Genomic DNA, 23,341 nt, shown 5'->3' with positions numbered 1-23,341 from the left:
ATCCAGTAATCCCTTTCCTGTGCCTTGGTCAGTCAAAGGTTCTGGGCACCTCTCATATGAGGCCTGGGTACCTGGAATGCAGAGCTTGTGCTGCAGAAACCACGCTGAGTGCCCAGGGCCCGTTCCTGTGTCTCTGCTGTGGTACCATGCACTTCTCTGAGTTTCCCTTCCCCCTTTGGGGCCTCCCTTTCATCCTTGGGAAGTCAAAGGTGGACCTGGAGGAGCTCCAGCCCCTTCCTGCCCAGCAGGCCAGCCCTCACTCCAGCTGGAGAAACAGTGACAAGCTGGAGGCCCCCAGCACAGCAGAGGAAATGGGGAGAAGGGCTCTCGGGCAGCTGTGGTACCAGTCCCCCTGCTGTGGAGAAAGGGCAGGGTTGCCATCTGAAATCCCCTTTTGGGACTCCATGAGGCTTGCTGCGGGCTCTTCGCCGTCCTCCTTTCTTTCCGGGTGGGCACGTCGCACACCCAGTTCCTAGAAAAGGACACCACGCTGCGGTAGCCTGAGGGCCACAGCTGGAGTGACTCCCAGCGGGTCATGCTGACACGGGACTCCCCCCTTCACCCCTGCTGCCCGCGTCCCTCCTGCCAGGACGAGCTTGAGGGGTCTGGGGTGATGGTGGCAGGGCGGGGAGCGTCACCAGGCTTTGGGAGGACTCAGAGCTGCCTGTGCGGTTTCCTGTGGGAGAGGCTCCAGCTTGGCCCTGCTGCGTTGCGCCGAGCTTTCCTTGAGCCCCACACGCAGGCGGCTGGCAAGCCCTGCTGGCAGGGCGGAGTGGAGAGCCCGCCACACTGGCACGTGCATTCCAGGCCTGTCGTCACCGTGTGGCTCCTCTCACTCCCCGCCTCGGGGTGCTGCCTTCCCTGGGGTCTCAGATGATAACCTCTGCCAGCTGTGCCCACTGTCTCAGGAGGTCCCATCTGAGCAAGCAGTTGGTAACCAGTCCCTGTCTGCCAGGTCCTAGATTCAGGGCTTTCCCTGGGATTATCTTCTTATCTCGTTAAATCCTAACAGCCCTGGGACTTAGGTGCTAATATTTTCCCTGTTCTGCGCATGAGGAAATTGAGGGTTAGCAAGAAATTAACTCGCATGATCAAGATCACAGCCAGGAAGGGGCAGAGCCAGGACTAGAACCCAGGATCTGACTCCCAGCCCCGCTGGACCCTCCCGAGCTGACCTCGCAGTGTCTCCAGCTCTGACCAGGGGAGAAACGCGGTGTGTCTGCTGTGGGCGGCCCTGGTGGACGAGGGGCTTGAGCAGTCCTGTGTTCGGGACAGTGACGCAGGTGGTGCTAAGCGGGAGCAGGCCACTTCTTGACACGATCCTTGGCCAAGACCCTTCGCCTGTGCTCTCGGGCTCCAGCCAGTCCGGGGGCCACCAGGCAGGTTTCTGTGGCATGTGTCAGGGCAGGCCTGTTCGGAGAGCGAGAGTCAGTGTTTCCGTTTAGAACACCGAGGACAGACTGGCCTTTGTTTTGCCCCAAGCCTTTGCCAACAGAATTCCCCAAGAAGGCTCAAGGGCTCTTGGAGCCTCTTGAACGCAGCCCCACACACGTGTGCCTCTGAGCTGACCTCCTTCCCACCCTGGAGGCTCTTCTAGGGAGAGGCTGCCCGGGGCCCTGGTGGGGCCTCCCGTCCTGCCGTCCTCCTCACCTTCTCTGCTCAGCTGGCCAACCCCGGAGCCCGGCAGGTGGCCCGGCTCACCTCTGGGTCGGGAGGTGCCCTTCCTCCCTGCTCCCCCCAGGCCAAGGAAGCTCTGCACCCCAGCTCGTCCACATCCAGGGGTGGTGTACAGTGTCCTCGCTGGGCCACTGACTTGTCCTCATTGTGAGCTTCCTAGAAAGGGTCAGAGCCCAAAGCCGCTCTCAAAGCAGCTCTCTCAGCTGGAGGATGTGGAGTTTTCCAAGTCAGTGTAGAAGACCAGGGGTGAGTCAGCTCAGATGGAACAGAAGGAAGAGTCAGGGGCTGGGCACAGTCCAGGGACACGGTGGGCACCGCACTGGTGTCACTCAGAGTGCGGACTCAGACGCACTCAGACAGACCCAGGTAGGATCCTGCTCCGCTGCTCATTAGCTGGGTGACTCTGGGCAGGTCCCTTCACCTCTCTGTGTCCTAATTATGCCATCTGCACAGTGGGCAGTGAGAAAGTCTCCCTCATAGGCTGTCGTGGTGCAGGGCCTGGGGGGGCGGGGGAGTGAAAACAGTCCCCATCGGGCACTTGAGCCCGTGTCTGCACTTACCACAGGCTCAGTAAGCATTAGTTTTCTGTACTGTCCGTGATGCTGTGACAATGGCAAGGGTGATGACCGAAGGGATTAGCACTGGGGGACAAAGTGGCACTCAAGGGAGGCCTCTAAGGCTCTGCTGGACTTCCTCATGTGTGAACGAGAGAACTGAACTCAATCTCCCGTCCATCCCTCATACCCCGGTCTGGATGCTACGTGAGGTCATTTTGGAAAATCTCTGCAAGCCGTTCCAAGCCCTAAGCTGTAGCCCCAAGACTCAGCCAGGGTGCAGGTCATGGGGGGCGGGGGCACCCTGAAACACTGCCCTGGTCAGAGTGATCTCTGTGGGGACAGCTCAGCTGGAGGCAACCCAGGGTGACTGTCCTGTGTTGGCACCTGCAGTGGCCCTCCCCACGCAGCCATGGCGAAGGTCAGGAGCAGAAGAGGTTGTGGGTGTGATTCCTTTGCTCTTTGGACGAGGTTGGCGCGGCCGCGTACAGACACCGAGGTTTGCTCACCCTCTGCCTCCCTTCCCAGGACGCATCGGATAACCATCACCAACTTCTGCCTTGGGAAGCATCTTGTGAGCGAGGGGGACCTGCTGAAGGACCAGAGGGGGAGCCCGGCCTACATCAGTCCAGACGTGCTCAGCGGTATGTGCAAGGTGCCAGGCAGAGGCCCCGAGCCTCACACAGCCAGGTTCTGCAGCCATTCGTGCAAGCAGGATCTGAATCAGACTGTGTCTGCGGGAGGGCCCGGGCCAGGTGCTGGGTTTCAGTGGTGGCCCAAACCAGTGCTGTCCCTCCAGGTACAAAATCTGGGGTCTTATGCCAGAAAAAGCTGGTAATCATCACTAATTCTCTCTGAGATGAGCGCTTGGAGAGGAAGAAGCGCTTATCTCTGCGTGTGAAGAATGGGCGCTCAAAGGCCCTCCCTGGGGAAGTGGCCTCTGAGCTGAGATCCTGAGAATAAGTGGGAACCTACTAGGGGCTGTGACTGGGCAGAGGTGGCACTGCACATTGGAGAAACCACCAGATGGCCCCTGAGATCGCTGCTCAGGAAGTTCAAGGGGAGGCCGGAGAGGTGGCTGGGGGTCCAACCACACGAGGCCTGATGGAGGCGTTTCGAGTGCAAAAGGAAGCCCTTGACCAGGTCTTCACTGGGGTTACCGTGAAGAGGTTTGCATGTCAAAGACCTCACTCCTTCGTTCGTTCATTCACTTCTTCATTCTGCTGGTATTTACTGAGGGCCTGCCGTGTACAAGGCTCTGTTGTAGACACTTTGGATACAGCAGTAACTAGGCAGACAAACATCCTGTCTCCGTGGATGGCGAGCTGGCTTTGCGGTGGGGCTGAGGCAGATAATACACAAAAGAAGTCAATCGTGTACGTGGTACCTGCCGACCCGACCTTGAGGTGCCGGGCGCTCTACTGAGCATATACCTTGCATCATCTGTTTAAAACCACACTGCTGCCCTGTGAGGTAAAATTTCTACAGATGAGAAAAACTGAGGCTCAGAGAGATCAGACCTCTTGTTCAAAATCATAGCTAATAGTAAACCAGAAAACAGGCTCTGTCCCAGGGCTGCCTCCTGCCCAAGCCCATGCACCTGTCTCTCCGCAGGCTTTCTCTTCTATCTTGCTTGTCCTTTGCCATATTGGAGTCCCTCCGTCCTCTTCCCTCCAGGGACCAGGGACTCACATCTGCTCACATCCCTCCAAGGCAAGGATCTCGGGGCTGTCCCCAGGGCCCGTTATCCCTGGCACTCACACTTGCGCTCCCTCCTCACAGAGGCAGAACCTCCTCCCCAGGTGTGTGTCTTCCCGGGGAGCAGGCTGTGTAACTTGCCCCAGGCATTTGCAGTCCTCTTGGAGGCCTTCTCCCGGCTGAGGGTTCTGCCGGGACGCCAGGCCTCTCCCGTGGCTACCACCGCAGCGGGCAGTGGTGCCACTCTCCCAGCCTGGGGGTTTTGGTTGGAGTCACTCTGGCCTCCGCTAGAAGGATCTGGGTGCCAGGGTGCACCCCAACTCCCTGAGCACCCCTCCCCACCCAGCCCAGCCCAGCCTGGATACCCTCCATGAGAGTCCTGAAAGCAACTCTGTAGGTGACAGAGCCAGGAGGCTGGACCAGGGCCCCCCTCAGCCCAGAGCCATGCAGGCCTGGGAGTGGACGGGCTACCTCTGGTCAGGCCCCCTCAGCAGCATCAGGCTGGGGTAGCTGCTGTGTGCCGTCACTCCAGCTTCCTCTCTGGTTCTTCCAGGCTCGTGCCAGTCTCAGAATGAAACAGAGGAACCCCCTGCATCAGAAAGAGACCCGGGCTCTGGACTGGCCTTGCTAATTACCAGCTGTGTGACTTGGCCTCAACCCCCTCTCTGAGCCTCAGGCTCCTCATGGGTTACAAGACAAAAATAGTCCTGCCTCCCCACGTCGTCAAGACGATGAAGTGGGCTGACTTAAGTGGGTTCTGATCCTGGGTCTGCAATTTCATTGGTTCTGTGTGCCAAGCACAGACTTCAGCACCAGGTGAAGCTCTGACATGGCAGGCCTGGCCTTGCTCTCACAGTTCATAGTCTGCTTAATAACTCCACGACCTTGGGAATGTTACCCACCTCTCTGTGCCTCTCTTTTCTCATCCAAAAAATTGGGATGATAATAGCCCCACTTCAGTAGGTCCCTGTGGGATTAAGTAAGGCCTTAACCTAGTGCCTGGCTCAATGAGCATTAGCTGGCATTGTCATTATGCAAAGGAGAGCCTGAAATTCTGTGTTTCCTCAAAAGCCAAAGCTACAGAGAAGGTCAGCAGATGGTTGGGGCTCCCAGGAGAGCTTGTCTGCTAGGCTGTTCACCGCCCCCGGGGTCAGGGCCGATGTGGCAGGTCTTGGCTCAGGCTGACCTGGCAGCAGCACTCGTTCCTCCTTGGCCTGCAGTTCAGGCCTCTTGACAGGAACCACCTCACCTTCTAGCTGCTGCCAGGGACACACTGCACTTTGTGGAGCCATGCAGAGCTGAGAGGACTGGCCCAGTGGACTTGTGTTGGTGACCCTGCTCGGGGAAAAAGGGGCTGCCCCCGAGTTGGCCTTGGGGTCAGGACACAAGGTCACCCAGGCTGCTCTTTGGCATTAGGGTTTGGAAAGGGCTGGGGGCCTTGCAGCCCCAGGGAAACCGGGCCAGAGGCTTGGCTCCAAGACCTGCCTGTTGTCCCAGGTCGGGCAGAAGTGTACAGCCCACAGTAGTGAGCTGTGAGGCCAGTGTCAGTGTCATCCCGTCCACAGATGAAGGAGCTGGCTCGGAGAAGGCCTGTGGGGCCCCCAAAGGGCAGGCCGAACCCTGTGACAACACTGGTGTGCACATGAGCACACGCCCACCCTGTTAAACCTCCTGACCTTCAGTGGTCCTCGTGAGACCTTCAGCACCAGTGCCCCCCACCCCAAAGACCTCTCCAGCCACCAGAGAAGGGATGGGGGTGAGCTGGGCACTCCCTGGCATGCAGGGAGATGACACTGAGGCGCCTGGCAGCGCCCCTTACACACCCCTAGGAGTTGTGTGGTGTTCAGGGGTCTGGGCTGCCTTGGGCCTGCTGGCATACCAGGTGACACACTGTCCCACGGTCTGGGTGGCAAGAGCTTCTGAAAGGCTTGAGTTATTCTCCTGTTTCACATTTGGAGCAGGTCAGGCAGCAGCTGACATGTGGGAGAAGCTCTACCGTCATGGGTGTGGATGGATGGATTGTCCTAAAAATTGGAGATCAGGGCTTTTGCAGTCAGCCGTGACCTTGGACAAGTGGCATCCTTGTGCCTCATTGTACTCTTTGGAAAAATAGAAAATATCTAAATCATGGAGTCATAGATTTAATGAAGAGTGATTCTTGCATCTCTCTCACGAGTAGGTGCTCCATTAAATGCCCGCTCCTCTCTGTTTCACAGCCAAGGAATGCGTAGCACAGGGTACTTAGCTGGATATTCATTCATTTAGCGGATACACAAGTCCACACCAGGCACCGGGGCTCAGTGGTGAGCAAAGAGCCGCCTGCACCTAAGAGCTTACGTTCCGGTGCAGGAGACAGGGAGTAATCGCACAAAGCAACCTAGTGCTGCGAGGGACAGATGGCACTGGGATGGTGACTGCGGGAGGGGTGCTTGGGGAGGGGCACCCGTTCTTCGTTCCATGCACCCTAGAAGCCACCTGCCCGCCGAGCTGCTCCGCTCTGCTGGGTGCTAGGGCCAGGCCAGTGCCTAAGAACTCACAGTCAGCAAGGCCCAGTGTGACCCCTTCCTCTCGGGGTCGCACTGAGGTGAGGCACCCCCTGTGGAGTTGGGTCTCCAGAGCATGAGCAGGAACCAGCCTGGCAGAAAGTCAGAGGTTCACTGTGGGAGGAGGCAGGGAGGGCGACCGGAAGCGAGGGTGGCCAGGTCCCAGGGGCAGGACTTATGGCACGTAGCCCGGAAGCCCAGGGCCACCCTTCCCAGCCCTGGGCTGAGTGCGCATGTGTCCATGTGCCCGCAGGCCGGCCGTACCGGGGCAAGCCGAGCGACATGTGGGCCCTGGGTGTGGTGCTCTTCACCATGCTCTACGGCCAGTTCCCCTTCTACGACAGCATCCCGCAGGAGCTCTTCCGCAAGATCAAGGCTGCCGAGTACACCATCCCCGAGTGAGTCCTCCAGCCCCGGGCCGGGGAGGGGAGTCCAGCCCCGCAGCCTTGAAGGGTGGAAACAGCACAGTGAGGCTTGGAGTCCTGGGTCCAAGGCTCAGTGCCAGCCTGAACCCCTCCCTACCCCTCTCTCCTACATCAGGACGGGCGGGTCTCTGAGAATACCGTGTGTCTCATCCGGAAACTGCTGGTCCTCGACCCCCAGCAGCGCCTGGCTGCTGCCGATGTCTTAGAGGCCCTCAGTGACATCATCGCATCATGGTAAGTGGACAGGGGCAGGGCTGCCCACCCGTAGGCACTGCTCTTCCTACTCAGAGTAGTAGCCCGAGGTTGGGCCTGTTTCTCCACCAGGCAGAGTCAGATCTCCACATTGTCCCCAGGGGCAAGGTCGAGAGGGTGCAGGCAGAGCCAGGGCTGAGCACCTCCTGCATGTCAGTCACTGCCAACTGTGGGGTGGGCGTTATCTTACCAGGTTCTCACCATAGCCTCTGAGCTAGAAATTGCCCCCATTTATTGGGTGAGAAAGTTGAGGCTCCGAGAAGTAGAGGCAGTGTTGTAAGGAAGAAGGTGCTGAGCTTCCCAGGTCTGTCGACTCCAACCAAGTCTTGGGGGAGTGGGGACCTGGCCTTTCGGGGCTCCTGCTCTCTAGGCCTGGGGGACAGAGCCCGGGCTGCCTGGAGCCAGCCTGACGTAAATCTGCCTCCCCTGCAGGCAGTTGCTGTCATCTCTGAGCGGGCCTTTGCAGGTGGTTCCTGACATCGACGACCAAATGAGCAATGCAGACAGCTCCCAGGAGGTGAGGTGGGGGTGGGAGGGGCAGCAGACCGTTACCCACGTCCCAAGGCACCAGCCTCCAGGGAATGGCAGGCTGGTCTGGGGCAGAGGGGGCAGCTCCCAGCAGGCAGCAGGGCGCCCTCAGCCTCTCCTCGGCCCTTGGAGCAGGAAAGAGAGACTCGGGTCCTAGGCCTGAGCTGCCGAGGCCTGCCTTTCATCTGGCCCTGTCTCAGCTTCCTCTTCCTGCCCAGGCCCTAGCTCTGCCACATGCTGGCCCTTTAAACAGTCACACTTGTCTGCCCCTCTGACTCACACGGTTATTTGTCGCCCTTTCTGCTTTCGTTTTTCAGATGATTCATTTTCTCCCAGTTTTCTCTCCTCCCCTCCCCTGCCCCAGAGAAAGTGCTGGGCCTGGGTGGGGGCAGAGAACAGGGTGCTAGGCAGCAGCTGGCGGGTGATCTTTGGGTGCCCCCTGGAGGGCGGGCTTGGCTGAGTCCTGGGAGGGAAGCTCTAAGTACCCCCCCTTCTCTGGGCCACCCTGGAGGCCCCACAGCAAGCACTGGGCAGGTTGAACTAGAAGGAGCCATCCCAGGACCACAGCAGAGCATCTTGGCCCTTGGACAGTTCCAGGCCCTCGCCCCAAGCTGCCACCCACACCCAGGGCTGTTCAGCAGCTAAAAATAACCGTCACTAGCATGTGAGTGAGTGCCCAGCCCAAAGACCTCGTTCGGTCCACACTACAAGCCTGGGTGACCTGTGTTCTTATCCTCACTTCACTGGAGAGGAAGTGGGTTCAGAGAGGTCAAGTAATATTCCTGAAGTCACACAGCTCCACTGCTTCAGTGGAGCTTGAGCCTTGAACCCTGGTCTGATTCCATAGCCCCGCTTTCCCCCTCTGAGGATTAGCGCAGGGACCTACCACTTCAGTTTGTGACTGTGCCTAGGCTGTTCCAGGGAGCTTGGCCTGGGACAAGATAGAGAAACAGGGTCACCCAGGTGCTGGCCACCCCCGGCCCCTCTCTTAACACTGGCCCCAACCGGCTTCTCGAAAACCTCTGTGAGGGGAGCTCACTGGCCCATTCCACAGGAGGCCACTAAGCCTGCTTGGGAGTGTGACCTCTCCTGGGGTCAGTGAGTTAAGGGAGGTCACAGGTCAGAGTGACACACAGGACAGCCAGCAAGGCGAGGCCCAGGTTGGCTGGAGGGCTTCAGGGACCCACACTCTTGGCCACTAGATGTGGTGCCTGGGGAGGGAGGCCTCGAGGCCGGCCATCTGACACTCCCTGCTCTTTTCTCTTTGCATGTCCGCCTGTCTGTCTGTCTGTCTGTCTGCGGCGCAGGCAAAGGTGACAGAGGAGTGCTCCCAGTACGAGTTTGAGAACTACATGCGGCAGCAGCTGCTGCTGGCCGAGGAGAAGAGCTCCGTGCACGAGGCCCGCAGCTGGGTGCCCAAGCGGCAGTTCGGCAGCGTGCCGCCCGTGCGCAGGCTGGGCCACGACGCGCAGCCCATGAACCCCCTGGACGCAGCCATCCTGGCGCAGCGCTACCTGCGGAAATAGCAGCACGGGCAGGGGCACCAGCACCACCCAGCGCCTCTCCTGGCCCCCAGCCGGTGGCCTGGCTGCTGGGCCAGCCCCGTCGTGCTGAACTCTCCCAGGCTGCAGTGGGGACGGGGCAGGGCCAACCCAGGGCACATGGGGTCAGCAGAGGTACCACGAAGCTACCTTTTGGAATGATTGCTTGATTGTTTGGTTTTTTAATCTGAGAAGCCTAGATAACTAATCTGCTTTTAATCATGACGTTTTAATCTACCTCTGTCTCTTTAACCATGCTGTCTCTGGACTGAGTGAGAGGGAGGAAGAGGGAGCCCACCTGCCTAGGGGCCTGACCGCCACCGACCCCCCGATCCCCGACCCCCAGGGCAGCTGTGCCCCACAGTCCACATAAGCTGAAAGTGCAGCTCACTGCTGGCTCCCCACTCGGAGGCCTGCTCCCCACTGCCCTCCCAGGCCCCTCACAGTCTGTTTTTGCCCCTCCCCTTCTGACCCCAGGCCCCTCAGTCCAAGCTTTGGAAAACTGTCACCTCATCTTAAGTGGAATTCAAATATATTTATTTTTGTACTGAAACCAACTTCTCTGCCATCTCTAGGTGGCTCGGCCCGCGGCCACTCCCTGTCCCCAGCCTGGCTGGACAGCAGGGAGTCTGCAGCCCCCCAGGTGGGCCCCCTCCTCACTCCCAGGCTCAGAAGCCCCTTCTTGCCAGCCCCCCCTCCACCTCCAGCCCATCTGTCTCTCCTTGTTTCTGGTGATGGGGAGGCCTTTCTAGACTCGGTTCTCTTTCTCCCATCTCAGTTTCTCTGAGGTGCTGCATTAGCCCTGGTTTCTCCTCCACCTCTCACCGTGGTACCGAGGTGATGCCGACACAGATGTGAAGGGTGCCTGGCGGGCGGCTGAGGAGGGTGCCCTGGGCCCACATGCTTGCCCGCCTTCTCGCTCCCGTCAGCCCTCTGCGTTCAGAGAATGGGGGACCCTTCTCCCCTCCTGCCCCTACCTTCTGAGAGGTGTGGTGTCCCTCCTAGCAGGCCACCGGGGTCCTTCCTGGGGGCTTTGGGGCCTGCAGAGAGAATTACAGGGACTGGGGGTCCGGCCTGGCTTGAGAACAGCCCTGCTGCCCTTTTTTGAGCCGCGATTTTGAAGTGGATGCCCGTCTTGCCAGAAACGCTGTTCTCACCAGAGTGCCCTCCCCTCCCTGGACTCGGCCCTGCCCAGCGCCAAGCAGAGACCCTTCCTGGCCTGGCCCTCAGAGCGGCCAAGAGTTCCCCTCCAGGCAGCCCCTGGCCCTCAGGCCCTGCCTGCCTGCTCTTGTTCCCCAGTGGGGAGGTGACCGAGGCCTGCGTGACCTTGTTTCCCAGAGAATGAGCTGCCCCTCCCCCAGAGCTGACTCACTGTGAGTGACTTGGGCAAGTTCCCAAACCTCCTTGTGCCTCAGTTTCCCCATCTGGAAAAAATGGGGCCACCTCTTGCCAGCAGTAGCAGGGCCGCCCATGCCCCTTCCTCCCCGTGCCCCGTCCCAGCCCCTGGGCGCCCCGTGCCTCTGCCTCAGTGGGTCCGTGGGGGCCCACCTGAGCCCGGCACTTCCTCCCCTGAGCACCGGGCTCTGCCTCCCTCAGCCGTCCAGCTGCTGAGAGCCAGGGTCTTGTGCTGGGGGCCAGGATGCCCGCTTTTCTATATTTATTGAGAAAAGAAGTCTCCTACGGGAGTGGAAATGCAGTCCGGCCCAGGGCTCCCAGCGCTGGGACTGTCCTCCCGTGAGGGCCTCACCTCAGCCCCTCGGCCGGCAGCCGGGCTGCCTCGCGCGGTCCTCCGCCTCCTCGTCAAGCAATATCCTCTGGGTCTGCAAGGCCTCTCGGACAGACTGGCCCCTTCCAAGGCCAACCCATGTGTCTGATGAATTGCTGGCAGAGCGCATGAGAGGAGGTTGGGTCTGCCCTCACTGGGTGTCACACGCTGAGAGAAGTCCTATTGTAAAGAAACAAAATGGAAAAAGTCACAAAAAAGTTTGTATAAAGTCATATTTTTGTACTACATGGGGACTCTTCCTGCATGTCAGCAATAAAACTTCCTGATCTGGAGCCAGTGTGGCCTGTATCATCTTTTACCCTCCTCACCTGCGTCTCCATCTCCCCCTCCAGCCTGGCAGCGCCAGGCTCTGCCACCAGGTGCCCTGGGCGCCCCCTGCCCCCCACAGCCCGTGCTGGCTTGACTAGGGGAGGGGCCAGACCTGGGCATTCTTCCAGCCCCTGGTCCAGCCTCCCACCCGCTACGTGCCCAAGGGGGGCTCCCTGCTCGACTCTCTTCCTTGGCAGGAAGGAGGCATCTCGGAGCCACTGCCACTGGCAGCGTATTGGTCCTCTCTCCCTGTCACACCCCCACCTGGGTTGGGGGGCACCCTAGCCAGAGAGGCTGCCTTTGTGCCCACGTGCCCAGCCAGGGGCTGGCATAAGAAGGGCCAGGCCTTTTCCTGCACCGCCCTCCCCTTCCTTCCCCTCCACAGGAAACCAGGGGGGTTCCTTCCTTCCTTTCCTCTTTCCTTCCTTCCTTTGCCTAAATTTAGACTTTGCAGATTGAGCATCACAGCACTGACGCTACAGGAGAGCTGCCCCCCCCACCCCCCCGCAGCACGCCACAGGCAGACTCACACAGGCCCAGGTCACAGAAGGAGCAGAGGTCCACACTGGAGGTGTCCCTTCCCAGGCTCGTGTCCACACAGCAAGAGGGGTGGCGCTGCTCCAAGATGTGGGAAGGCCTAGTCCTCTGCTAAGTCTTTAGAGCGGCTCCAGGGCCCCCATCTCTCCCTGCCCCCACAGCTACCCCAGCAGCCAAGTGGCCCCCATCTTCCCGGCCATTCCCGAGTCTGTCCAAATGGCTCCCATTACCTTATCTGTCAAGCTCGCCCAGATGCAGCGCCAGAAACAGCCCTCGCTCCCAGCTCACCACGGCCACACTCTGGCTCCAAGAGCCACACCGCCCCAGGCCTCATGTCCGTTTTCAGCCTCTGCTCTGTGCACCATTATCACCAGGGCACCATTCAGCAACACCTAAGACAGCAAGTAGCATGCAATCAGGGACTTTGTTTTGCTCTTGTGTCCTCAGCGCCCAGAACTGGCCTAGCATCCAGCTCCCACGTTGCTTTATTGATCTAAACTTCTTAACTCACCTTTTACCAGTTTTTATTGTGAGCCCTGAAGAAAAGCAAGGGAAAGCTACCAGAAAGCTGGGTGTGATGAACAGCCTCCTAGACTCCTGAGAAGCCAACCAACCAAGATGTTTCCACCGAACAGCCACCCCCTGGTCCCCAGTGTCCTTGGGGAGAACAGCTTCAAAGAGAGGGCGGCCTGGAGCCCTGGTGGGATCTCAAGAGGGAAAGGAAGTGAGGACATGGGGGCTCGGAGCCTCAGCTGGGCAAGCCCCAAAGCCAGGCCAGCCCTGACGCCTCGTGTCTTTCCCTCTCTCTCCCTCTTGTACCCTGAGTCCGACCCACTGCTGAGCCTGTGGGCCGCTGAGCACAACCCAACCCCTTCCCACAGCTCCTGCGACCACCCCGTCTGAGCCCCCTCTTCCCCTGCCACAGCCTGGGGGGGTCACATGACAGCCAGAGTGAGTCTTTTTAAAAGTCCCGTTTGTGCCTCTCCCACTCACATCCCTCTGACGGCCTCCAGCCGTGCAGGGGACCTCCAGAGGCCCGTGTGTGGCTCAGAAGGCTCTGCACCGCAGGGCTCCTTACCGGACCCCTCTCTGACTTCCTGGCTGTCCCTCCGTCCCTGTCCCACCCACGGCCTCCTTGCTGACCCTGAAGCCGCCGGGAGCTTCCACCTTAAGGTCTTTGCATCAGCTGTTTGTTCTGGAAGGCTCTTCCCCCAAGTATGTGCATGGCCCCTCCCGCATTTCCCTTAGCTCAGAAAGTCACCTCCTAAGAGAGGGGACATGACCATGTCCCTGACCACGTCCGCGGGGTCTCCTCTAACCCCTTCCTCCACCAGGGCGGGAGGCTTTTCTCTGTGTCCACGTGGGGGTGGGGAGTTGGCGGCGGGGCTGGGTGTCACAGTGTCAGAGGGTGGGTGGGTGCTGCTGGCATTTAAGGGAGGGGGAGGCCAGGGACAAGCCTACAAGGAAAGCAGATTCTATATCCTGCAGAACAGGAGTGGAAAACATGTTTACAATTATCGGAGCCAAGAATCCAACTCCATTTTATGTATAAACACAGAGGACTTGTGTATACATATTAAATTTTCTGGACTACAACTACTGTGTAAAGTGGAGGGAATTTGTACTTTGCTTTGTTCAGAACTTTACCAAGAGTTCTTCACTGTTTCAGACGCTGGCACAATATTTCAGTGTTGGTTTGCTCTCCACAGCCGTCACCTTCCCAGCAATGAATCACTTCACGAATAATACATAGCCACTGTAAACCAATGGTAATGGAAAAAATAAAAATCATTAAAAAATAATAATAATAGATAGCATTACCCTTTAGTTCTTACCTGTTATAGGACAAAAGTATATTTTTAAAGCAGGAAGCATAACCCTCCCAGACTTCAGACAATACTACAAAGCTACAGTAATCAAAACAGCATGGTGTTGGCACAAAAACAGACATAGAGATCAATGGAACAGAATAGAGAGGCCAGAAATAAACCCACACACCCATAGTCAACTCATCTTTGACAAAGGAGGCAAGAATATACAGTGAGAAAAAACCAGTCTCTTCAGCAAGGTGTCTTAGGAAAGTTGGACCTTAGGAAAGCTGCAGCTAAATCAATGAAGTTATAACATATCCTCACGCCACACACAAAGATAAACTCAAAATAGCTCAAAGACTTAAACATAAGACATGACACCATAAAACTCCTAGAAGTGGAGTTCCCATCATGGCACATCAGAAATGAATCTGACTAGGAACCAAGAGGTTGTGGGTTTGATCCCTGGCCTTGATCAGTGGGTTAAGGATCCAGCATTGCCGTGAGCTGTGGTGTAGGTTGCAGACACGGCTCAGATCTGGCGTTGTTGTGGCTGTGTCACAGGCCAGCAGCTGTAGCTCTGATTGGATCCCTATCCCGGGAACCTCCATAAGCCACGGATGTGGTCCTAAAACAAAAAAAACGAAATCTAGTACTGGAAACACAGAAATAGATGGGAAAAAAAACTCCTAGAACCGAACATGGGCAAAACATTATCTGATACAAATCGTACCAATGTTTTCTTAGGGCCATCTCCCACGGCAATAGAAATAAAAGCAAAAATAAACGAACAGGGTGTTCCCACCGTGGCTCAGTGGAAATGAATCTGACTAGCATCCATGAGGACGCAGGTTCAGTACCTGGCCTCACTCAGTGGGTTAAGGATCTGGTGTTGCTGTGAGCTGTGGTGTAGGCCAGTGGCTTCAGCTCTGATTTGACCCCTAGCCTGGGAACCTCCATATGTCGTAGAGTGCAGCCCTAAAAAGACGAAAAGTAAAAAAATAAACAAATGGTGTGGGGGGGACCTAAACAAACTTAAGAGCTTTTGCACAGCAAAAGAAACCATAAGCAAAATGAAAAGACAACTTATGGACTGCGAGAAAATATTTGCAAATGATGTGACCGACAAGGGCTTAATTTCCAAAATATACAAATAACTCATTCAACTCAACAACAACAACAACCAAAAAAAAAAAAAAAAACCCACCCAATCAAAAAATGGGCAGAAAAACTAAATAGACATTTCTCCAAAGACATACAGATGGCCAACAGGTATATGAAAATACACTCCACATGGCTAATTAGAGAAATGCAAATCAAAACTACAATGAGGAGTTCCCATCGTGGTGTAGTGGAAACAAATCTGACTAAGAACCATGATGTTGTGGGTTGGATCCCTGGCCTCACTGAGTCGGTTAAGGATCCAGTGTTGCCGTTAGCTGGCTCAGACATGGTTCAGATCCTGTGTTGATGTGTCTCTGGCGCAGGTCAGCAGCTGTAGCTCCGATTAGACCCCTAGCCTGGAAACCTCCACATGCCAAGGGTGCAGCCCTAAAAAGACAAAAACAAAAAACAAACAAAAAAACACTGCAATGAGATATCACACCAGTCAGAATGGCCATCATTAAGACATCTGCAAATAACAAATACTGGAGAGGGTGTGGATAAAAGGAACCCTCTTACACTGTTGGTGGGAATGTAAGTTGGTTGCAGCCACTGTGGAAAACAGTATGGGGGGGTTCCTCAAAAAACTAAAAATAGGAGTTCCCATCGTGGTGCAGTGGAAACGAATCCGACTAGGAACCATGAGGTTGCGGGTTCAATCCCTGGCCTTGTTCAGTGGGTTAAGAATCTGGTGTTGCTGTGCCTGTGGTGTAGGCAAGCGGTTGTAGGTCCAGTTGGACCCCTAGCCTGGGAACCTCCATATGCTGCGGGTGTAACACTAAAAAGCAAAACAAAAACAAAACTAAAAATAGAGTTTCCATTTGATCCAGCAATCCTACTCCTGGACATACATCCAGACAAACTATAATTGGAAAAGATACATGCACCCCTATGTTCATAGTAGCATTATTCACAGTAGCCAAGACATGGAAACAACCTAAATGTCCATCAACAGATGAATGGATAAAGAAGATACAGTTCTTATAAACAATGGGTTTTTTTTTTTTTTGTCTTTTCAGGGCCGTACCCACGGCATGTGGAGGTTCCCAGGCTAGGGGTCTAATCGGAACTGTGGCCGCTGGCCTGCGCCAGAGCCACAGCAATGCCAGATCCGAGCCATGTCTGCAACCTACACCACAGCTCACAGCAATCCACTGAGCGAGGCCAGGGATTGAACCCACAACCTCATGGTTCCTAGTCGGATTTGTTAACTACTGAGCCACAACGGGAACTCCCGGTTCTTATAAACAATGGAATACTACTCAGCCATAAAAATAATGAAACCAAGCCATTTGCAACAACATGGATGGACTTAAAGACTCTATACCAAATGAAGTCAGAAGGACAAATACCATACGATATCATTTATATGTGGAATCTAAAAAATGACATAAATGAACTTTTGTGAAACAGAAACAGTGACATAGACACAGAGAGTGGACTTGTGGTTGCCAAGGGAGAGAGGGCTAGAGGAGGGATGAACTGGGAGTTGGGGTTAGCAGATGCAAACTATTATATAGAGAATGAATAAACAACAAAGTCCTACTGTACAGCTCAGGGAACGGTATTCAATATGCTGTGATAAATCACCAAGGAAAAGAACAAAAGAATCTGTATATATATGTGTGTATAACTGTACAGCAGAAATTAATAAAACATTATAAATTAACTTTTGATTAAAACATTTTTAGGTGTCCCCTGGTAGCTCCCACTGTCACTGCTGTAGCATAGGTGCCTTGCATGGTCTGGGAACTTCCACATGCTGTGGGCATGGCAAAAGAAATTTTGGGGAGTTCCCATCGTAGCGCAGCGGAAATGAATCGGATTAGGAACCATGAGGTTGTGGGTCCGATCCCTGGCCTCGCTCAGTAGGTTAAGGATCCAGCATTGCCATGAGCTGTGGTGTAGGTTGTAGACGGAGCTGGGATCCCGCATAGCTGTGCCTGTGGCCCAGGCTGGCAGCTGTAGCTCCGATGAGACCCCTAGCCTGGGAACCTCCATGTGCCGCAGGGGTGGCCCTTAAAAATCGAAAAAAGAAAAAAAAAAAGGAAGAAAGAAAAAAAATTAGTTTCAGAACAAAACATTCGGTATATTTTTAAATCCTATTTTCTATAATAATTTAATTATATAATTATTTAAGTATACATTAATTTTAATTAGAGGTGCAGGTGGGTACATATTAGCCATAAATATCATTTCAGAAGCATAAAGGAAGCCATACAAAAGATCATCAAAAGGCAGCTATGGGTCTGATGGGGTGGAGAACCATGGCCTAGAGCTGCCCCGTGGATGACTGGTAGGGAGCAAGGCTCTGAAGGTCAAATCCAGGCCCAGCACTTACATCCATGTGACTGCACATAGGCTTCATGCCTCCCTCCACCTCCTCCTCTGTAAAATGGGAGTCGCACCACAGACTACCCAGGGTTACAGGAGGATTGGAAGGAGGCAGGCGAGCACGGTTTAGCAGATGGCCAGGTACCTAGAGGACGTTCAACATCCAGACCCATTATCGCTCCTTTCGCTGTCACTGGGCTTCTTCCCAGCAGTTGTCCCAGGTGCTGAGGGGGCCTTCATAGGACTGAGCAGGTCTTAGGAGGCTTTGAGTGAGCGAGTCCCCTTCTTCCCTCCACCCAAGATCTAGGCATTCCCTGACCTGGCAGTGGGGTGAGGCCACAGAGCAGCCAGGGCCAGCCCCCAGCTGGGCCATTGTGGGGGAGGCAGAGTCAGGCTTTGCCTTGGGCCCTGGAAATGGCAGGCCTTGGCCACCTCTCAGCCTTCTGACCATCCGTTAATAGCTGTCTCTTTTTTTTGTCTTTTCTGGGGCCATGGGTGCAGCATATGGAGGTTCCCAGGCTAGGGGTCTGATAGGATCTGTAGCCGCCAGCCTATGCCACAGCCACAGCAACGCGGGATCCAAGCCACATCTGTGACCTACACCACAGCTCACAGCAACGCTGGATCCCTAACCCACTGAGCAAGGCCAGGGGTCAAACCCACAACCTCATGGTTCCTAGTCAGATGTGTTAACCATTGAGCCACAACAGGAACTCCTAGTCTCAATTACTTTAGTCTCTCTCTTGAAGAACTGTCACAGTTCCATATGGAGAAAAATACCTGTCTTTTCTGTGTTTCATCTTGGGACACTCTTTGCCCCCCAATGTGACAAATCTCTAGTCTCACAGATAGGAGGGCAGAGAGGCAGCCAACAAACGGGCAGGTGGGTGGGTAGCAAGTCAGTCCTGGGCCCATGGACAGGAAGGAAATCAGCAGGTGGGTAGGTGGGAGACGAGGCAGGCAGGTGAGATCCCAGCCAGCACAACCAGAAAGCAGGTGGCCGGGCAGACCTACACAGAGACTGGTGGTGGGGCAGAGGCGGGCAGAAAAGCAGATAGGCAGGTGGCCAGGAGGGCATGGGGATAGAGGGGATTGCCCTTCGAGGGCCAAAGACTTCAGGCACCTCCCCCAGGGCCTCAGGGAGCAGCCTCCAGTTTCTGCTAACCATCCAGGACAAGGCTGCCACTTCTCCCATCCAGCTTGGCTTGGCCAAGTGCATCCCCCTGGAGAAGGCAGCCCTCTGGGCTCCGTGTCTCTCTCTCTCTCTGAGAGACCAGCAACCATCTCAGCCCCTACTCTGCTCCAACACAGCCACCTGCTTCACCAGAGTTGAGTCACACCTGACCCACTCCAAACACACGTCACACGCCAACCCAAGCACAGACACAGGCAGGTAGCGAAACCCAGAGATCTGCAGAGCACAAATGCACAGCTTAGCGAAACATATCCAGCATCTTACAGCCCCCACTTAGAAGGCATCCACGTGGACCCACACGGAGACACAGGTGTCCGTGCCTTTCGAACTGACGCATAATGTTCTCACACTCAGGGTCGGTCATATGCACACGTGGACAGCAGGCACTCACCAGGTCAGTGCAAACCATGGGAAACCACCCAAGTCACAGCCAAGGGTCAGAGTCTGGCCTCACCTTCCCCTTGCAGCCCATTTTGACACTGATCATGTCCTTCTCCAGGTCAGGTCTTCCTCCCACCTCACCGGTCTCTCCTGGCTGATGCCTCCTGCAGTCCCTGCGAGGCAGCATCCTGAGCTCCCTTTTCTCCTCATCGTCCCCTGGGTGACCTCAGCCACTCCCGGGGAGTTCAACCCATCCATCCTGCGTGTTGAGGACTCTCCAGCACCCTCCTAGGCCAGACACCTGGGGCTGCGCCTGCGTAACTGATGGCTCCACCCAGAGACCTTAAGGACCTCTCAGGTCTAAACCACCTGAAAGGAAACTGGGATTTCACAAAACCTGCTGCCCGGCTGAGCTTTCGTCAGGTGCTCGGCACCCGATACCCAGCAGCCGTTCCCACTTTTCTCACATCCTCATGCAATCCAGGGAGTCCTGCTGACACTCCCTGCAGAATCTGAGTCAGAATCTGAGCCTGGCTCACCTCCTCCACTGGCCAGCCTGGTCCAAGCCCTCAGCCGCTGCCAGTCTGGGGGGGCGGCCGCCTGCTCACTGTTCCCTCCACTTTGCCTTGCAGTGGCCCCACGGGGAGCTCTCCACTGTGAAGTCCGTCACAGAACCATGACACTCCTCTGGTGGAAACTCTCCAGGGGCTCCCATCATGCAGTAACACGCAGGCTCCTCCACAGGCCCCTTCACCATCACCCCACCGCCCACCAAGCCCTGTGCCTTGCTGCCCCCAGAACAGAGGTGCCCCCAGGTGCTCCTACCTCAGGGTGCTCGGCCGGCCTCATTCCTCCCTGACATGTTCGCCTCGTTCCTGGCACAGCTGCCCCCTTTTCAGGATTCAAGCCTCTGCCCCATGTCACTTGCGGGAGCCGCCCCAGGTGCTCTTCATCACATTCCCCTGGTCCAGGGCCCTCTGAGCACTTGACAGCTCCCGAGAGCATCTTCTTCATGTATTGTCCCTCCGCCCTCGCGTCAGCTCCACCAGGGCAAGATTTGTGCCTGTTCTACTTACTGCTGACTTTCCCCCACCCCCATTCCTAGGAAGTGTAAGCAGATCAGTGCTAAGCAGACCACCAGTTAGCATTTGTTGACTAGTCTGAATGGATTCATACACAGACTTAGCCACAAAATGTTCAAGCAGATACAACACGGAAAGAGACACACACATATATGAATATTGGCAGAAATACCTCCACACACACCTACAAAGCAGACTAAACAGTCACAGAGATACCAAGAGTCCCCTTCCCCTCCCCCCCATGGGAGCCAGTCCTTGTTGTTTCCCCCACCAGATCTGCCCTCTGCTTGAACCCACTCTCAGGACTGGGAGTGGGGGGTCTCCAGCCTGGACGGAGAGGGGGGTCACTGGCCCACAGGCCTCAGGCTGTGCCTTCAGCTATGTCTGCAATTTCCTCTCCCCCTTCCTTCCCTCCTCCTCTCTAAGACTCCCGCCAAGAAGGCCTCCCCCTCACCCCAGCCCAGCACAGGAAGGGGGGCCCAAGAGGGGGGGCCTGGGAGTCTCGGCAGGAAGAAGACCAGGGCTGCACGCTGATCACACAGACATTGCAGGCACAAGCCCTGAGCCCAGGTGGAAATGTGTACGTGCACCAGCAGGTTTAAACCAGGAGCCGAACATACCTCTGCCCCTCGATCTGGTGCAGAAGAGCGCAGGGGCCAGCAGGGGCCCCGAGCTGGGTGCTGCAAGGCTGGCCTGGACCTGGCTTGAAGCCAGAGTCCAACATTCATTAACCCTGCATGACCAGAGCTGGGCCAGCTGGACACACTCACCATCGGGGCTCTGGGAGGAGAGGATGAGAGCCTGGCCCTGGGCTGTGTCTGAGCCTCAGAGGGGAGGGCTGGCATCTGAGCTGCAGAAAGGGGCAATCTTCCCTGGGTCAGGAGGCCTCCTGAGGGAAGGGGTTAAGAGCCCAGGGTCAGAGAACAGTGGGTTTAAATCCTGACCAGTTAGGGAAAGTTATTCAGTCTCTCCATGACTCAATTGTCTTATCTGCCAAGTGGGAATAATGGTCCCTACATTATAGGGTTGTTATAAGGATTAAGTGAAAAAAAAAAAATATATATATATATAGTAGGAGTTCCCCTTGTGGTTCAGCGGTAAGGAACCCAGCTAGTATCCTTGATGTGGGTTCGATCCATGGCCTCGCTCAGTGGGTTAAGAATCCAGCGTTGCAGTGAGATGTGGTGTAGGTTTCAGATGCTGCTGGGATCCCTCAGCGCTGTGGCTGTGTTGCAGGCTGGCAGCTGCAGCTCTGATTCCACTCCTAGTCTGGGAACTTCCATATGCTGCACGTTCACCCCTAAAAAGACTATATATGTGTATATATATATACACACACACACTATATGTATATATAGTAAAGGGTTTACCCACTGCCTGGCAACTAGGCAAAACTCCTTGCCCATTAATATTATTGTTGTTATTAGTAGCCTGGGGGCGGGCCCCTGCAACCGGCCTCCCCAGCGGTTTCCTGTGGGGGAAGCAGACGGCCCCTCAGGCCTCGCCGCCGCACCCCCCCCAGTCACCCTCCTCTCCCCTTCCTCTCCCCTTCCTCTCCCAGCCCTTTTCCTCCCCGCCTCCCCCTGCCCCGCCCCGCCCTGTCCCTCCTCTTTCCTCGGAGGAAACTTTCCGCCGGCTGGTCCATTGGCCCGTGTCCGGCCCACGCTGCCGCGGCCTGGGAGCTGAGCCGGGCGGACGGGACCGGACGGGGCGGGAGCGGGCCGGGCCCCGGGTGTCTGCGGCCTCCGGACGCGCCGGGGCCGGGCAGCGGGGCGGCGCTGACGGTGAGTGAGCCCGGGCCTCCGGGCCGGGGGATCTCCGCGGGGCGGGCTTGGTGGGAGAGGGAGGCGACTTCGCTCCGTGGAGCCCGCCCAGGGAGCGGGGAAGGCTCCCGCGTCTGTCTCCTGCATCCTGCTTCCTGGACTGCGAAAGCGGGCCTCGTTTGGGGATCCCACCTGGGACGGAGCCTCCTGCGGCCCACTCCCTCGACAAGCAGCGTGTTGGGGCGCGCACGCCCGAAGGAAGGATCCCCCCAGCCAGGGCCCAGGTCTGCAACGGAGTTAGGAAGCCGCTCTCTCCAGGGTGGAAGCTGACCGGCTGGGGCTGCCCTTCCAGGGAGCGGAGCTGCCCCGAGGAGGAAGCGGGGGTCGGGGTCGGCTCTAGAGGGGGAGAAGGATCTGACCTTGCCGACCTCGCAGGCTGACAGGGGAGCCGCGCTCCCAAAGCAGCATGGATGCCCCCCGAAGGGACATGGAGTTGCTCAGCAACAGCCTGGCGGCCTACGCGCACATCCGCGGTGAGGGCAGGCCCCGGGACAGGGTCCCTCCCTGCCTCCTTCGGCCCCAGTTCATCCAACCCCTCCCCTCCTCCCCTCCCCTCCCTTTAGAACCCCCCCTTAGCCAGTCACCTACGGCCGCACCTCCCCCACCCTCACTCCCCCCCCACCCCCCCCTACTGCCCGATGGCGGCTACCTAAGGTCCTCCAAATAGGGGATTCTGTCCTTGCTCCCAAACTTAGAACCTGGAGTCTTTCCAGATGGGATGACTCCCACTCGCCAGGGCCCCTCCATGACTTCTGTACTCTGACCCCTAGCTAACCCTGAGAGCTTTGGCCTCTACTTCGTGCTGGGCGTCTGCTTTGGCCTGCTGCTCACCCTGTGCCTACTAGTCATCAGCATCTCCTGCGCCCCGCGCCCGCGGCCCCGAGGCCCCGCTCCTCGCCGCGACCCTCGCAGCAGCACCCTAGAGGCTGAGGACGATGACGACGACGACGACGACGAGGACACGGTGACGCGGGCTGGGCCCTGACGACACGCTGCCGGGCCCGGAGCTCTCCGCGGAGCCCGACGGGCCCCTGAGCGTCAACGTCTTCACATCCGCGGAGGAGCTGGAGCGGGCACAGCGGCTGGAGGAGCGGGAACGGATCCTGCGGGAAATCTGGCGCACCGGACAGCCCGACCTGCTGGGCACCGGCACGCTGGGGCCCAGCCCCACGGGGCACCGGCACCCTGAGCCGAATGCATTATTACTGACTGGCCCCGCTCCCGCTGCAAGGCGCTCTGCATACTGGACATGCATAGGAGCTCCGAACTGCCCCAGGACCTTTGAACTGCTCCTGCCTACGGTTGCTATGGAGGCCCCGCCCCCACGGCTCCCCCCGGTGCTATTGGGCTCGGATTCTCATCCCCTCGGAGATACCCTTCCCCAGTCCAGCCAGAAGGCCCGGGGCAGGGGGGGGGGAAGGGTAGGAAGCAGGGCCCCCCACCCCCCTCTGTGGGGTTAACAGGTGAAGTGACCAATGAAAGCTGCATTCTCAGTGACTCTGTCTCCCTCTGTTGCCCTTCCGCCTAATGACCCCCAGACTCTAAACCTGCAGAGGTTCCAGGGCTGAGACAACTTTACCAGGCTGACTACCTCCTTCCATCCATCAGGTGCCTCAGCACACGTGCTTGCACTCAATTCATACCTGGCAAAAACATACACCCCTGCACCCACACTCCACCTCACCACAGACACACACAAGC

At 56.9% G+C, this 23,341-nt stretch overlaps 2 protein-coding genes and 1 long non-coding RNA gene across 5 annotated transcripts in view; 2 read left to right on the top strand and 1 right to left on the bottom strand.

Annotated features, from left to right (window-relative positions):
- STK40 (serine/threonine kinase 40) overlaps nucleotides 1-11,276 on the top strand; it is a 42,900-nt gene extending 31,624 nt beyond the window's left edge. For both annotated transcript variants that reach the window (XM_047793363.1, XM_047793362.1), the window contains exons 7-11: nucleotides 2,760-2,875; nucleotides 6,726-6,869; nucleotides 7,011-7,131; nucleotides 7,582-7,666; nucleotides 8,985-11,276. In XM_047793363.1, the coding sequence (XP_047649319.1) occupies nucleotides 2,760-2,875; nucleotides 6,726-6,869; nucleotides 7,011-7,131; nucleotides 7,582-7,666; nucleotides 8,985-9,203 (685 nt within the window). In that variant the 3' untranslated portion in view covers nucleotides 9,204-11,276. The remainder of the gene's footprint in view (nucleotides 1-2,759; nucleotides 2,876-6,725; nucleotides 6,870-7,010; nucleotides 7,132-7,581; nucleotides 7,667-8,984) is intronic.
- A 537-nt stretch (nucleotides 11,277-11,813) lies between these two features.
- Nucleotides 11,814-20,824, bottom strand: LOC125134272 (uncharacterized). 2 transcript variants are annotated; one of them, XR_007136596.1, is made up of 3 exons: nucleotides 20,588-20,824; nucleotides 13,498-13,606; nucleotides 11,814-12,242 (listed from the first exon to the last, which is right to left on the bottom strand). It is a non-coding gene; the product is annotated as an uncharacterized LOC125134272 (long non-coding RNA). The 2 variants fall into 2 exon arrangements; XR_007136597.1 differs by lacking the exon at nucleotides 20,588-20,824 and adding an exon at nucleotides 19,561-20,205.
- A 570-nt stretch (nucleotides 20,825-21,394) lies between these two features.
- Nucleotides 21,395-23,137, top strand: EVA1B (eva-1 homolog B). Its single transcript, XM_047793361.1, is given in 5 exon segments — nucleotides 21,395-21,601; nucleotides 21,933-22,113; nucleotides 22,411-22,613; nucleotides 22,615-22,812; nucleotides 22,814-23,137. Coding segments are annotated over 4 exon segments (504 nt in total). The 5' UTR covers nucleotides 21,395-21,601; nucleotides 21,933-22,046; the 3' UTR covers nucleotides 22,850-23,137.
- Nucleotides 23,138-23,341: the final 204 nt, after the last annotated feature.

This window comes from Phacochoerus africanus, chromosome 8, assembly GCF_016906955.1.
Source record: "Phacochoerus africanus isolate WHEZ1 chromosome 8, ROS_Pafr_v1, whole genome shotgun sequence".
NCBI lineage: Eukaryota > Metazoa > Chordata > Mammalia > Artiodactyla > Suidae > Phacochoerus > Phacochoerus africanus.
Note: the sequence above shows the minus strand (reverse complement) of the source record. Positions and strands in the feature narration are given on the sequence as shown.